At 42.4% G+C, this 15,598-nt stretch overlaps 1 protein-coding gene and 1 long non-coding RNA gene across 4 annotated transcripts; one reads left to right on the top strand and one right to left on the bottom strand.

Moving 5' to 3' along the window:
* Positions 1 to 1,958: 1,958 nt before the first annotated feature.
* Positions 1,959 to 5,561, bottom strand: LOC115581799 (uncharacterized). Its single transcript, XR_003984070.1, has 2 exons — positions 4,807 to 5,561; positions 1,959 to 3,328 (listed from the first exon to the last, which is right to left on the bottom strand). It is a non-coding gene; the product is annotated as an uncharacterized LOC115581799 (long non-coding RNA).
* On the top strand, positions 2,599 to 15,540 carry tpcn1 (two pore segment channel 1). Of its 3 annotated transcripts, none has more exons than XM_030417199.1 (26): positions 2,599 to 3,276; positions 6,787 to 6,923; positions 7,627 to 7,803; positions 7,893 to 8,006; positions 8,094 to 8,224; positions 8,482 to 8,570; positions 9,347 to 9,381; positions 9,524 to 9,582; positions 9,715 to 9,814; positions 9,901 to 10,017; positions 10,113 to 10,255; positions 10,345 to 10,393; positions 10,483 to 10,546; positions 10,641 to 10,685; positions 11,182 to 11,238; positions 11,322 to 11,375; positions 11,503 to 11,575; positions 11,821 to 11,928; positions 12,023 to 12,184; positions 12,764 to 12,879; positions 13,252 to 13,298; positions 13,409 to 13,477; positions 13,591 to 13,687; positions 14,395 to 14,534; positions 14,631 to 14,711; positions 14,802 to 15,540. In XM_030417199.1, the coding sequence occupies exons 1-26, from the start codon at positions 3,186 to 3,188 to the stop codon at positions 14,943 to 14,945; spliced, it is 2,499 nt and encodes an 832-aa protein (XP_030273059.1). In that variant the 5' UTR covers positions 2,599 to 3,185; the 3' UTR covers positions 14,946 to 15,540. The 3 variants fall into 3 exon arrangements, with proteins under 3 accessions (XP_030273059.1, XP_030273057.1, XP_030273058.1); XM_030417197.1 differs by lacking the exon at positions 2,599 to 3,276 and adding an exon at positions 5,555 to 6,676; XM_030417198.1 differs by lacking the exon at positions 2,599 to 3,276 and having other exon boundaries at positions 10,131 to 10,255.
* Positions 15,541 to 15,598: the final 58 nt, after the last annotated feature.

Here is a 15,598-nt window from a genome sequence, read left to right as displayed (position 1 = left end):
GTAACCATGTGCATGACATCACTTCAGGAGTCTCACATCACTCTGTACTATAAAATCTATAATCTCATTTTTAATAAAAAATAAAAATAAGTCCTGAGAACATTCAGTGCTTTATACACGAGTAATAGGATTTTAAAGTATATCTTTTGAAACACAGGGAGTAAGTGCAATGATTTTTAATAACACATTAAACCAGAACTGAGCCAAACACACTGACTACATTCAGTGCAGGCTACAATGAGGCTGCATATTGTGTGTATAAACTACTTTAGCTGCTCAAAATGTCCTTCTATGCTGACATACTAACATATTGAGACATTATCAAACACAAAACATGTAGCCTGTTAGCTAACAGTGCTGTACTCTGATATTCGGCTGTAATGATGCTAGTATTAAACAAGTTAACATTTACACAGCACGATAATGGCGTCATGCTAACACTCTCCAACAGACACACGCGTTAGCTAACATGCAAACCTGTCTGTAAAAACACGACGATGAAATGACTCAGACGTCTTTATAAGCTCGTTATAGTGTCAGTACCCGCTTAATGTGTCCTTACCCGTTAATAAAGGCAGCTGAGCCGCTGGTTACGTTTTTCCCAAACCATGCAGTGCATCTGCAACAACTTTAAAGTCAGCTAGCTAACATAACATAACCACTCACTTAACTGTCGGCAAACCTTCGCTAACCAGATTTCATGTCGTTCTGAAGAACACATAAATCAAAAATAGCTTCATGCCGATTTTACCGAAAGTACCAACTTGTTTTGACAAAGTGACCTACATTTAATTAAGTGTGCATTATTCACGTTATAAACACGGCAGAGAAAAAACGGCCAAAATTACAATGGAGTTTGGTGCACCGAGCAAAACACAACCTCCATCGCAGATTTAACTGGATGTAGTTATAGGATTATGTTCACGCCGAATTTACCCCAACACTTAACAGTTAAATGAGACATCTTCAGCCTGGTGCTAAGAGTTATTTCAGAAACATTCGAGGCAAAAACACAACTCACCGACATGAGAGGGAGGCTGGCTCCCTTTTAAACCTGCACATACATAGATAGAATTTACTGGGCTTAGACAAATTATGAAGGTAGTTACTATGTGGAGCTCACTGATATATGACGGAACATCACCTGGGCTTATTACCTGAGATTGGTAAGTAATAACTGATCTGTACACCTCCCACACAGACATGAATACACCTGTACTGAGCAGGTAAATGTACACACAAAGCAGATTCCTATAGAACAGTTTACTGACCGTGTTCGTGTCCTCAGAGAAGAGCCGCTCTGATCAGAGTGCAGATCTGTCAGCGACTGATATAGCATTGAAAGTTTTGGAGGGAAATGCGCTAACTTCACGCGGGAAACGAGCTAGACCGCCTCTTTTGGCACGCACCACCTGCATTCTCAGAAAATATGTGGGCGGGACTTAATTTTGCCTGGTTTACCTGGATCCAACCAGAGAGGTGCAGAACTATTGAACAACACTATTTATCTGAGTTGGTAGAGCAGATGTCCTGTGTTTAGAGTCCAGGTCTGGGTTCCTTTACTTCATTCTTTTGCCTGTAATCTCTCTCAATCTTTCTTGTCAAAAGAGGCTAAAATAAAAATAGATCAGATTTGAATAAAACCAACTCAGATAAACAATCGTTAATAGCATTAAGATATGTCACCCTTTTTATTGATATTACATTTCTCTGGTCTTTATTTGTTATTATTCCAATACTAACAGAATGTACTCAAGTTACATTACTTTAATATTATAATAAGGTGAATTCAGGTAATCTGGGACACCTCAGCTCAATAATAGGTTAATAATGTATGCAATTAGTGTGTTGGTAAATAGTTAAAAATGAGCTCCACTTAAACAAATTACAACAGTTAAATTATTGCTTACATAACAGACAGACTATCAAATGATAATTAAATCAAACAAGACTCAGCCTCCATGATAAAATCCTTTATACACAGAACATACAGTCACAAGTACATTTTCAATAAAAACATTTGGGTTATTGATACAAACAAAACAAACATATTTCTAATACATAAGTTTTGTCAGGTTTTTAAAAATCTTTTGGTTAGATAATCTTTCTGTTGAAGGCTCCTCTTCCAGAACAAGATGTTGACAATAAAATAAAAACTTAAATGTAGCTGTATAAAAAGTCTGTAGCACAAATTTCTACTAAATTTTATTTGCCTTCGGTGTAACAAAACAGCCACACTGATACACACAGCTGCTTCACAGAGATGAAGAGTATGAAGGTTTGTGTTGTTTAGCTGATAGTCTTCATTTACAACTTATTTGTTTTTATGTTAAATGATATGAAAGGAAGAATTAATTCAGTCAGTTGATCTGCATGATTCCAGTCAGCAGTTTCATGCGTGTCATGAATTGAAGACCATTCTGAAGAAAGTGAAGCACACAGTCCGAACAGATGTCCTTCACCTCAGCAGCTCCAGCAGGTCACAGCTCCAGTCCCTTAGGTGACACCTGTGGTCCTCCATAATTAATACAAAAATAATAATATTTCTTAAAGCCATCGACTTTTATTTTGAAAATATTGCCCCAGCCTGCCGTAAAGTTCGTCAGTGTCGTGAATGTTTGTTGATCTGTGCTGTCCACAGTATCTGTAGAGCTTCATGTAGTGTCTGTGTTAAGTGTCAGGGATTGTTTCCTTGGACAGGATTAATTTAGATAAACAGCTGTTGTCTCGGTTATCAGTTAAATGTTAGCAGCATTATTAAAGAGCAGAAAGCCCGGTGTGCGCTGACGACGATGATGATGAAGTTGATGAAGATGGTCCCGTGATGGACACAGACGGACTGTCTCGGCTTGTTAGCCTGAGTGACAGTGAAGCACTTGATTCGGTGACAGATGCCATCCGGGACAGGGCGGAGACGGAGTGTGGACACAACAGGTTCATCCCGCTTCACACGGCTTAACAGCAGGAAACCCGGTTCCTCCCGAGCTGCGTTTGTCACCACGGACGTTTTAACGGCTGGTTAGCTAGCACATCAGTTAGCAACTCAGTTAGCTAACAACAAACTTCACGTCAGACGCGGTGAGCTGTGCTGCTTCCGTCGTACAAACAATGTCCCTTTTTTTAGCTGGTGAGTAGATCAGATTAAGTGTGATTTAACGGTAGCCTCAACCTCTTCATCTGCTGGCATGGAGTCCGACGACGATGTGCCTCTCATCTTGACCTGGGACGAGGCAAACAGCGGGCTGCTCAGCGAGGAGGCTGAGAGAGGAGACGAGAGTAAGTGTTCACTGTCACGACCTTATCCTCACACACAGGGCAGCCATGTCTGCTGGGAATGTACAGACAGGCACAGATAAACAACGCAAGATCCTCCTTCCCCCTCATTCCCAAAGAATGTTCCCTTATCTTGTTAAAAGACAAAACAACCTTGAAGACATGATGTGTGTAACTGCAAAAGTTTAAAGGTGCACTATGTAGTTTTGGAAAAAGACATTCAGAGACTCGGAAAGGTATTATTTAAAACACAGATTAGGTGATAATACTTCAAAAATGTTTGGTCCCACCCATGAGTGAATAAACAAGCTGTTCATGGAGGAAAACACTGTTTGAAGTTAGAAAGGTGGCAGGGTCCGCCACATATAAACAAAGTGAAACAAAGAGAGTTTGTTTCTTTTACTTTGTTGAGGCAGAACAAAATCAGTCAATGAGGATCTTTCTCTTCTGATTTCTTCCACATAGAGGCACTTTTTGCAGCACAGTTTGAGGTAATAACACAAACTGAGAAATATTTAGAACTTCAATAAGTGAATAAACAAGCCGTTCTCAGAAGAAAACACTGTTTGAAGCTAAAAAGGTGGCAGGGTCCGCCACATACAAACAAAGTGAAACAGTCTAAGCTGTGTTGTCCTTTTTAAGGTCAGCTTGTTGAGTTTATACAGTCAAGAAAACTAAAGAGTTTCTTAGTTTGTATAGACAGAAAGAAATAAGTCAACGAAGGTCTTTCTCCTCTGACTAACATTTCTTCTACATAGTGCACCTTTAACTACTTGGCAGCAGGAGATGTTTCCTACTTTACTGTAAAGTCCATTCTCAGTGTTTTGGCACTAGATATGTCAAGTTTCTTCAACACATGAGTATTACACCAAGATTGGTCTCAGAACTGTTTGTGATGTTTTCAATGATCTTTCAACAGACGTATGTGAAACCCAGCACATCACTCCACACAGTGTAGCTCAAACATTCAACAGCAGAAACAATGAAAAAAAACACATTTTTGATTGAAGGTGAATATACACTCATTTGCCATTGTATCCGGTAAACAGCGCTTAAGCCCTGCAGTCCGATGTTTACAGCCACGCAATAAATCCACCCTCCATGAAGTTTTTATTGGAGCTGTTTTCGGTGTCTGTCTTTACAGTCATTTTGGAGGCTGTAGTTTGTGGCGCTTCACTGATACTGGAGCATTTTGGTATAATTATTGGTTATCAGTATCGGCTGAAAACATCCGTACTGTGCGGATTTATTCGTTTGCCCTCGATATAAATGAGGTGGACGAAATATTAGATTCAGCTTCCCCACTAGAGCCTCCAGAATCACATGAAGTTGAATCAACATCTCTCTGAAACAGTTTGAACAAAATTAGCTTCAGTGTGGTTCATCAAATAAACTGACAACTGCGTACAGACTACAGATCATTAAATCCTCTCTGATGTTGTTGATGGAAGAGTATTTAGTATTTTTGTGAATATTATAAATGTAGTTACAGCTGTGCATTTTGTAGAATGAAGTTGAAGCTCATCTACTTACCAGATGTGCGGTTTGAAGCCACTGAATGTTGTTGACAGTCGGCTGCGTACACGCTGCTCGTCCAGGCTGCACTGCTTTGATGGAGGCTGTCCACCAGGCTCTGAGATCACGTGTGTGTGTGTGTGTTTGTGTATGAGTGTGAGTGTGTGCGTGCAGTATGTATAGGTATCCATGCATCCACTCAACATAGTAATCCCACTGCCCTTTGTATGCCTCACATATAAGCTACAAAATGACCCATCGGAGAAACTGCAGCCTCAGCAGACCGTGCACCCCCTCAGCCCCTCCCTGCTGCTCATGGGCAGCATGTGTGTGTTGTGTGTGTGAATGTCTGCAGCCTGTGTGTAAGTGTCTGTGTGTGTGAGCTAACTGGATCATTTTCTCTGGCTCCGGAGGTGAACAGGAAGAGGAGAGGACTTTTTTTTTTTTTTCTCAGGATATCTGGGAGTGGTGGACAGAAGGAGGACATATCCTTCTGTTCTTTCTGACTGCTGTTGGAGCTTTCTGGAAAGTGAGGGAGTTTGAACTTGGACCGGGAGAAAGTGTCACCTCAGTGGCAAATCACATGCCTGGACAGACGTGTGGAGTTCAGTTTTTATTGCCGGTGGTCAGGACCCTTCAGATCTCCACAAAACTATTTGTTGTTTGTCCTTGGAGAAACGGTCATGACTGCTGAGCCTGTTTGTGTTGCTGTGAGCCTGACCTCACCGTGTTTTTGACTGGGAGCTTCAAACATGTTATTGTTCTCAAACAAATGAGGGGCTGGAATAGCACACGGCGGACACGCGGTGTACTCCTGTCAGGATAACAGCCAGGCTGCCGCTGGACTGGAATTTGATCTTCACACTTCAGCTCGATCTGCTGCCGGCATGGTGGGAAGGAAATGTCTGTGACTGCGTTTCACAGACTCATACGGTCTCTTCACCGGGTTTTTTTTTTTTTGTTCCGAGGAGTGGTGCCTAAAGCAGAAACATGTGATGTGCAGTGTGTGGGAAGAGCACCCAGATAGACATCTAAAATAGGCAGCTGCGGGAAGACGCGTAGAGGAAGAGTTTGTTCAAGAAAGAAACCGTAATTATTATTTATGAGAGAGCCTGCTTGAGAGTTTCTCTGGATTTCAGCTGTCTCTGTTGTACTTTTGAGGTAATTGTGACGACAGTGCAGGTTTTAGGAAAAGTAGTCTCATTTAAAATTCTACAATGACATGCTTCTTTCTCTGTGATATTGTATATCTAGATGTCTTCCCTGTCTTTTAAAGTTGGTCATATGTTCTCTGGTTGCACAGGATTAAGTCAGCCTGTGGTTTATCTGTCTCCTGTCTGCATCCTGTCTGTGGCAGGAAGGAGGTGTAATATACAATGTGACATCAGTGCAGACACGAGACTTTCTCACTGACTGGCAGCATTGGGTTCGAAGTTTAAACTCGGCTGCTTAGGCAGGCACAGTTGTCCAAGAAGCTCTGAACTACATAAACATTCTCAATTGAATGATTGTTTGGTCTCCAGTGTCACAGTGTCAGCCTTGTTTCCTCGAGCCTTGCCTGGATATTTCTGGAACTGTGAGGACTCTGACTCCACTTGTGACTTTGTCTCTGGAGTTTGCATCTGGCCTGAGTTGAATGTTTGGCCATCTGTATCTCCAGATGTGTGTAGATGCTGGAATAAGACCAGCGTACTGTGAATGACACAAACACACACACACACACAGGAACATTAATACCTTCACAAAGCTGAGGCTCACAGAAAAAATCCTAACTGATCAATGGAGTGCTTCTGCGGGCAGGCAGCCGGTTGCCGTGAAGATCAGACCCATAACGAGAGTCCGGTAGTGATCTCCTCGTACGCCTCAACGTTAGAACTAGGCTCCACCGGTAGGCACACACACCTTCATGTACTCTGTGTGTCTGTGTGGAGACCACTTCTGCCCGTTTGCACATTATCATTAGCTGTATAAATGCGCTGACACTGTGTTTTCTTCCAGATGGAGGAGGAGGCAATTATGACATAGTGAACAACGCTGTGATCTCAACGCCTGGGCCCCAGAACCACAGAGGCCAAAATGTGTCCTTACGGCAGAGCTGGGAGATGAACTACCAGGAAGCAGCCATCTACCTGCAGGTATTCACAAGCAGTGGCATTTATCAGCGAGTGACTGTGCAGGGCTACTGCAGCTCACAAGTCACATGCAGGTTCACATGATCATAATGTTGTTTTTTATTACACCCTCCGCACTGTGTTACTTCTAGATGGTTAAACATTGAGCGCTTTCACTGGGCTATATTTAGATCATGAGCATGTGTGACAAGATAAGTGAAGTTCAGACACAAGAAACTTCAAATTGAAAAAAGGAAGTAGTGACACAGAAATGTGGAAGTTCTCGGCTGATAACCAAGAGTCATCTGCCAACTTAAAAAGGTCCCGTGTAATGATGTTCAGCGTCAGAAACAGCCAAACATTCAGGGCTGTCCGCACATTTAAAGAAGCAATTTGTCAGATGTGTTAGTTTAGAATATTTATCTTTCCCTGGGGGGTGTCCACTCTCATGTCAGGCTGCCAAATCCAGCTGAGCTTAGATCTGTCACCTGTGTTACCTGACCTTAACCCTGACCCATGAGCTAATTAGCCAACGGTAGCTAACTGCAGCTAAGTAAAGCTAGCGAAGAGCAGCAGTTATCATTTACTCTGGTGAAATACTGCCCTCTATGATTTTTTTTTTGAACTGCCTTCAAATTCTGCCTATATTTTACAGTTTTCACCTTTAAATATAATCAAAAGGCTTACAATGTCTGATATGTATGTGTCATTTAAATTTCACATCCAGGAGGGAGAGAACAATGATAAGTTCTTCACCCATCCTCGAAACCCGAAGGCGCTGGCGGCGTACCTGTTCGCCCACAACCACCTGTTCTACATGATGGAGCTGCTGACGGGCCTCCTGCTGATGATGCTGTCTCTGTGCGAAGCTCCCGCGGTGCCCTCACTGCGCCTGGACGTCTACGTGAGTGAACGTATACATGCACAGACACACACACCAACACAAGCTTATACACACAGTTTGGTGTTAAAGCGTTTGTGATGCCTTTGCAGGTCCACGCCACTCTGGAGCTGCTGGCTTTGGTCATGGTGGCATTTGAGCTATGCATGAAACTTCGCTGGTTAGGTTTCGGCACCTTCATACGACACAAGAGGACAATGGTGAAGGTAACTGATGCATGATGGGTACTTTCTGATGCTAGATTAATCTTCTGTCGCTGTGTGTTATTCAGGTTGTGTATTCTCTTTGTACAGACGTGCGTGTTGCTGCTGCAGTTCGTGGAGGCCATAGTGGTTCTGATCAGACAGACGTCTCACGTCAGAGTGACCCGAGCTCTCAGGCCAATTTTCCTGGTGGACTGTAGATACTGCGGTGCTGTACGCAGGTACGCAATGACACTTGATGAGATTTACAGTGACAGGTTAAAGTCATGATCACAAAATAGAAATCAGCTGTAGAGGATCAGCTTCCTCAGTTGAGAAGTGTAAGATAAAGAGTTTCTTTGTATTGGACTTGGAGCCTTTTGTTTAACTTCAAAGTTCGAGTTAGTTGTGTTTTTATCATGATCTTGTCCAACTCCCTGATTAAACTGACACCGCTCATTTAACAATTTAATGCAATCTTTGTCTTTCACCCGAACAGGAATTTGCGTCAGATCTTCCAGTCCCTCCCACCTTTTATTGACATCCTCCTACTGCTGCTCTTCTTCATGGTTATATTTGCTATCTTGGGTAAGAAAATGTATTATTTTAATATATATTAACTCCTTAAGGGGAAAGGTTCACCCACCAAAATGAAAATTCAGTTATTTTCCACTCACCCTCAGGCAGATGGAGTGTTTGGTGGTCCGCAAAACATTTCTGAAGCTTCAGCGTTTCAGCATTCGCCTAAAAAACTGAAGTGGCTGGAGACTTGTTTTAAAACGACAGAAAAAAAGATTTCTCCATGCAGCATTCCCAGCGTGATCTTGCAGCAGTCTGTCGGAGCCCTAAGATCCCACATTGATTTGAAAAGATGTTTTGACACACTTTTTAAAGCCGAAACCTTCACTGCGGCTGCTAAGCTAAAAGAGTACGCAACCTGCAATTCTGTGGATGCGTGAGCTCGACTCAGACGTTGAGGGTTCAAATAACGTCTTTCAAATCAATTTGGGATCTCTGGGCATCTGGAAGCTTGGATGCCACGGAACGAGCTGAATGGAGGCATTTTATGTTTTTCTGTTTGTTTGGTTTTTTTACATTTTAAAACAAGTCCCCAGCTGCTTCGGTTGTTTAGGAGAACGCTGCAATGCTGTTTTGCTTTGGAGCTTCAGAAACATTTTGTGGACTAGAATATTTCACCCACTTTACATCGGCACAAAGTTGAGTAGATAATGGCTGAATTTTCATTTTTGGTTGAACTTTAAAATTGTGGAGGGTTTTTTTTTCCCCTTGTGCTAAAAAGTGTAACATAGTTCCTCAAAAAAGTTAACCATCTTGTGTCTGACTATCCTTTTTGTCTCCTCCAGGTTTCTGTCTCTTCTCTCCGAACACTTCTGACCCGGTACGTTGAGTCTCGAGTTCCCCTCATGTTAGTTTGTTTGAGTTACGTACGTTCGGGGACTCGGGGTGGGTGTTGTCTTTGTTTCAGTTTTGTGTCTGTGATGGTCACATCTCCTGACTTGATCCCTCTCCTCCCACCGCAGTACTTCAGCACTCTTGAGAACAGCCTCGTCAGTCTGTTTGTGCTGCTGACCACAGCAAAGTAAGCAAAGTAATGGTTTAGTTATCACAACACACGACATGCCAGCAGTGCTTCCTGCTTTCAGAGCTCATCGCCAATGTTTGTGTCTCACCACATGTGTGCAGTTTTCTCATGCGTCCCTCTTTCTTGTAGTTTCCCAGATGTGATGATGCCGGCGTACTCCAAGAACCGCTGGTCCTGTGTTTTCTTCATTGTTTACCTCTCCATAGAGCTCTACTTCATCATGAACCTGGTACAATTAGCCTTCTTTTCACTACTTCTAAAGTGTCTCTCTTGACGTATTTTGTACTTCACATCATTTTCTCTGTCCTTGTCCAGCTCTTGGCAGTGGTGTTCGATACGTTCAATGATGTCGAGAAGATGAAGTTTAAATCTCTTTTGCTTCACAAACGCTCCGCCATTGACCACGCCTTCCAGCTGCTGGTTAGCCGCCAGGTATGACCTCACTGTTCTGTGTCGTCTATTATGTATATTTGGAACACATTATTTATTTTACGAGGCGCTCACGGCTGTTGCGTTTGTCTGTGTTGATGTGGCGCTCCCCCCAGAGGCCGTTGGGCGTGTCGCTCAAACAGTTTGACGGTCTGATGCGGTTTTACAGACCTCGGATGTCTGCAAGAGACCGCTTCCTCACATACAAAGCTCTGAACACCTCGGGGGCTCCTATGCTCAGGTGACTGCCACACCTTTGACACCTTTTTTACGTTAAAATTCTTCATTTTGATGCATTTAATGTGATTTAATGAATCTTTTGTGCTGCAGTTTACAGGACTTTTATAAGTTCTATGAGGTCACAGGCCTTAAATGGAAGGTGAGTAACTAAAAATGTGTACTGCTCAGTTATAATTCACACCAAATGTCCTTGTGGTTGTTTTTAACATACATGTGTCTGTCGTTAAGGCGCGGCGCAGTGGAGAGCATTGGTTTGATGACCTTCCACACACGACCTTCCTCATTTTCAAAGGCAAGTTCTCTGTTTCTTTTCTCCTTTGTATATACAACGGAAGTATTAAGTCTCTCGGTTCCTTATTGTCAGCGCTCTGTCTCCGCTTCAACAGGCATCAACCTGCTTGTGAAGTCAAAGGGCTTCCAGTATGCCATGTGTAAGTAATATCATTTATATCTATCAACAGTCTGTCATGATAAACCTTTAAAAGGACAAGTTCACCCAAAATTGGAAATTCAATCATTGTCAACTCACTCTCATGCTGATGGAAAGTCCAATAAAGTTTCGTAGTTCACAAAATATTTCAAGGTATCTGCTAACGATTGAAGCTTAGCAGCTACAGTGAAGATTTTGGCTCTTTAAATGGTATAAATCACCGAACAAATTTCAGCTCCGTTATTTCTATGCACGCCCACAGTCACGATGTAAATATGCAGTGATGTAAACAGCTGACCCGAAATCTTAACTTGGAACGATTTGATGCAGAATAAAGAATATTGTCTGTGTAAACATTGCTTGTGTTTTGCTGTGAAGCTCCAGAAAGGTTTTTCCAACCTCGAAACTCCTCCTGACTTTTCATCGGCTGAGTGGAGAATGACTGAATTATCATTTTTGGGTGAACTTATCCTTTAACCTTTTTCTCGTGGCTGCAGATGCGGTGGTTGCCATCAATGGTGTGTGGATCCTCGTGGAGACGTACACGCTGAATAGTAAGATCTCCCCCCGGCTCACGTAAACGCACAACACAGGAGATTTTGCGCTGCAGACCTCTCACCTTGCTCTCCCTCTGCAGGTGGATTTTCTTGGTCCAGATTTGTCCCCTGGAGTTACATTGTTTTTCTGACCAGTGAGTAGATCGTCAGTTGTCTCGGACTCAAAACATTCATACGATGTAAAACTGATCATAGAGGATGTCAAATTGTGTATTCGCTCTAATGCTAATATGAACGCTCCCTCTGTCCCTCTTCTTTTAGTTTACGGTGTAGAGGTGTTATTGAAAATTTCAGGTTTGGGACCGATGGCTTATTTCAGCTCTGGGTGGAATCTGTGAGTAATAACCTGGACACTGATGCTGATTGATTGACATGTTAGGTGAGAGTACTGAATCCAAAATGTCAGATTTAAAAGCTCACATGCATAAATCCAAAGATGCGTATGAACATTTGGATTCAGTACTCTTACTAAAACTTAAGTCATTTTACTGTGTTTTTTTTGTGTGTAAAAATATATCAAAAATGTCTCTGAACATGTGTGAAACACTGACTCTGTGTTTTTGGTTTTCGTCTGTCCAGGTTTGACTTCTCAGTGACAGTGTTCGCCTTCCTGGGTCTGATCGCTCTCGCCTTTGATATGGAGCCGTTTTATTTCATCGTAGTTCTCCGACCACTTCAGCTGCTTCGGTACACTTTTATTTCTCACTCCTCAGAGTGTAATGTCCATGTACTCATTCATATCTTCCTTTACGTTGAAATGTTGGCTGTTGTTCTCTCACAGGCTGTTTAAGATAAAGCAGAGGTATCGTAACGTGTTGGACACCATGTTCGAGCTCTTCCCCAGGATGGCCAGTCTGGGGTTGACCTTAATCATCTTCTACTACTCCTTTGCCATTGTGGGGATGGAGTTCTTCGCAGATGTGGTTTACCCCAACTGCTGCAAGTGAGTCAAGACATCATAGTTACATTTTAAAGAAGTCACCTGAAATGTATTTGTCAGTATTCTACACATGGGCTGACTGGAATGTGTTGGTGTTGTCATTTTAAACCTGGGCCCTGTGTAAATGACAAATAGGTGTAAAAGTTTTGGAATTGTTCCAGTGTATTGCCTTAGCCCGAAGCCACAACACCGTGTTAGATGTGAGTTTATGGGGAGAGTAGCGAGAGGGAGGGCGGACATTAGAGAAGGAGCGGGGGCAAAATGTCAAGTTTAATATTTTAACATTTTAAGGGATGGATTGAGGGTTTCTTCATTTGTCATCAGTGGTAGAAAGAAGTACTTTTGACTTATTATGCGGGTCAAAGTTGGCTTGAATAATTGGGTTACTGTTGCCTATGTTATGGCTGCTGGCTAAGGTGGTCTAATAGACTGATTCCAAATCGTTTTGCGTCCTAGCTTAAAAGTACCAGAATTATCCTTTAACTCTGGTCTTCTGCAATTTTTTCATAGCTTTTGTTACAAAATGATGAACTGTGTTCACTTCCACTAACTGCCCTTTATTCCGTCTGTTTTGTCTCTCAGCACCAGCACAGTGGCAGACTCGTACAGACAGATCAACATCACCATTGGCAACAAGACAGTGTTGGAAGAGGGATATTATTATCTCAATAACTTCAACAACATTCTCAGCAGCTTTGGTAATCCTTTTTTTGCAACAGCTGACAATTTTCTGTATTTTCCTTGACAAATCCCAGAAAAGGCTCAAGTCCATCTGGCTGTAGTTTCCGACTTCCTCAGCTTGTTTGTGGCTCTAGTTTAGTTTCATTAAAAAGTCTGAATCAGTTCAAAACAGCTGTGCACTGTAGTTTATATAAAACCTTGTTCAGAGGGAGCAAATAATGTAATTGTTGGGGAATATTTTCAACTGCTGATTTAATGCCATAGTGAGTATTGATGCTGTGTTCTTAGTATTGAAAGATCATGTTTTTATGAGCTTTTTATTAGAACTAGACCAGGATCAGTTCATTTTACTTTTGATAACAGCATTGTGTTTTTTTCCTCTCCTCTAGTGACTCTGTTTGAACTGACTGTGGTCAATAACTGGTACATTACCATGGTGAGATCCAACTCTTTTATCTGTACTCTTTCCTCAGTCACATTTCTGCAGTCTTGTCACCGATCAGTGGGTGTCAATGTTTGACTGCTGTCGTGTTCACTCTCTCACAGGAAGGAGTCACCTCGATGACGAGCCACTGGAGCCGACTGTACTTTATGACCTTTTATATAGTTACCATGGTGAGGCCTGTATAGTCGCAGTGTTTGTGAAATATATGCAGAAGTTTGTAGTGAAGTTTGGCCTTTATTCGTGTGATAGTGAAAGTGACAGTATGTGTGTGTTGTCTCTGTAGGTGGTGATGACCATCATTGTGGCGTTCATTCTGGACGCGTTTGTTTTCCGAATGAACTACAGCCGCAAGAACAGGGAACCAGTAGAGAACCCAGAGGGTGAGACCCAGTGTTACTCGTGTTGTGCGGATATAAACCTGTTAAAATGTTCCCCATAACTTAAATCATTACATTTTGGGGTGAAAGCAGAAGTGGGAGGTAACGTAGATTTTTCAGGTATCTGTTTTTCCTACTCGTTACAATTCAAAACAGGCTTATCCCTTTAGCTTTAATGTATTTGAGGGAAATTAGCGATTGGTGCACATGAGGCAAGGCAGACAAAACAACATAAGATTGAAACAGACAGGGAGATTGCAGTACATGTCAAAGCATGCATTTTCTTACTTTCACTTGAGTAAAGATGTTGAATCAATACTGCAACCGTTATGTACACACGTATCTGTACTTCTGCTTCGGTCAAGGCTGCGTGTACTTTTGTTCACCTCTAGTTGAAAGCTTGGTTTCAGGTCAGATTTAGGGAGGAAGTTATGATTAGGCAAGTAGTGGATAGGGTTAGGGCTAAGGCTCAAGGAAATTAATTTAAGTCAATGTTATGTCATCAGAGACGACACCCCCACTGACTGTATCCTAAATCCATGAAAGCAGTTTGGCTTTAATATTATCAACTACATGTATCCACTGTCATTTTACCCGTATCAATAAATAGCTGATAATATACATTTCCCAATAGTGGGATGGATATATCATGCTTCTCTAGTGTGAATGAGCGTTCAGTGAATATTTTAATGTCTGTGTACACGCTGTAGATGAAAACGGGATAGTGTTCGAAGTAGAGGTGAGTCGAGACGAAGCTCTGGCCACTCTGGAGCTGTACAAACAGACCTGCCCGGGTCAGTCCTCCCTCAGCTCCCTACAGGGAGTCCTGACAGCCATGGACAGAGGAGGGGTAAGAAATCACACAAACATAGAATAAACTCTTCATCCTCTGCTCTTTATATGAAGTCCCACTAACTTGCTTTCCCTCCTGCTGTGCCGTATGCAGCACTTGTCTCTAGTGTACCTTGGCCGTAGGTCTAGAACGAAAAGTGACCTCAGCATAAAAATGTACGAGGAGGAGATACAGGTAAGAAACGGAAGAAATAATCCTGCATACCATGACAGCAGTTTGGTCTGTCGTAACCTCCTAACCTGTTTCTATGCCTTGCTGCTGCAGGAGTGGTATGCAGAGTATTCGAGGGAAAACCTGCCTGAGTCCGACCAAAGCCTGGAGCTGGAGCCGGAGAGTCCCGCCCCTGACATGTCTTCCTGCCCAGAGCCGCAGCTCAACTCACAGACTGGTCCTCACAGCATCAACTAACGCACAGTTTGCAGGCAGAGCATAGACGCCACCATCGCAGCATTTTTTTTTTTTAAATGCTAAGGAACGCCATCACTCCAGGTCACTTTCTGTTTCCCCCTCACGCTCTCCATTTGGCACAGTTGGGAAACTGGTCCGGGACCTTTTGGACTGATGGGAGAGTGAGACGAGTTATTGATGACTGACAGAAACACAGCAGTGCAGCTCTGCCACTCGAACAGTGAAGCGCGAATGTTGCCCTCTTTTGGCCTTTTCAAAGACTGCAGCAAATATTACCAGAGCCTGCAGGACTACAGTATTCTGTGTACGTATACTACTGTAGGCCTTACGTGACCTCTTGTAAATCATGTAATACTTAAACCTGATGCCTTAGTCCAATGGCTCCAATGACCAGTATTAACGCAGACACTACTTCTACTAAGCTCTCTAAAGACCAAAAGTATAAACAGTTCCACTCCTTTCTGCTCAACAAGACACTTACGTTGTATCTCCTGACTAATGTCTCAACAGACTATTTTACTTTTATATAACTTCTTATTCTGTAATGTATTTGGGTTAGTTAAGAAGGGATTTTATTAAATTGTTCAAATTGTCATTGATGTATTTTTTGCTGTATAATAATGCTCGTAACTGCTCGTTCACCTGGAAGAAAA

The sequence above is a fragment of the Sparus aurata genome, chromosome 5, assembly GCF_900880675.1.
Source record: "Sparus aurata chromosome 5, fSpaAur1.1, whole genome shotgun sequence".
Classification (NCBI taxonomy): domain Eukaryota; kingdom Metazoa; phylum Chordata; class Actinopteri; order Spariformes; family Sparidae; genus Sparus; species Sparus aurata.
Note: the sequence above shows the minus strand (reverse complement) of the source record. Positions and strands in the feature narration are given on the sequence as shown.

Bases quoted from the DNA above. Each gene is read 5' to 3' on its own strand.
- tpcn1 (XM_030417197.1), top strand. From the start codon at position 6,568: ATGGAGTGCTTCTGCGGGCAGGCAGCCGGTTGCCGTGAAGATCAGACC. The intron at 8,571-9,346 runs GTAAGAAAATGT...TGTCTCCTCCAG, and splicing joins GGTTATATTTGCTATCTTGG to GTTTCTGTCTCTTCTCTCCG. The intron at 9,382-9,523 runs GTACGTTGAGTC...CTCCCACCGCAG, and splicing joins CTCCGAACACTTCTGACCCG to TACTTCAGCACTCTTGAGAA.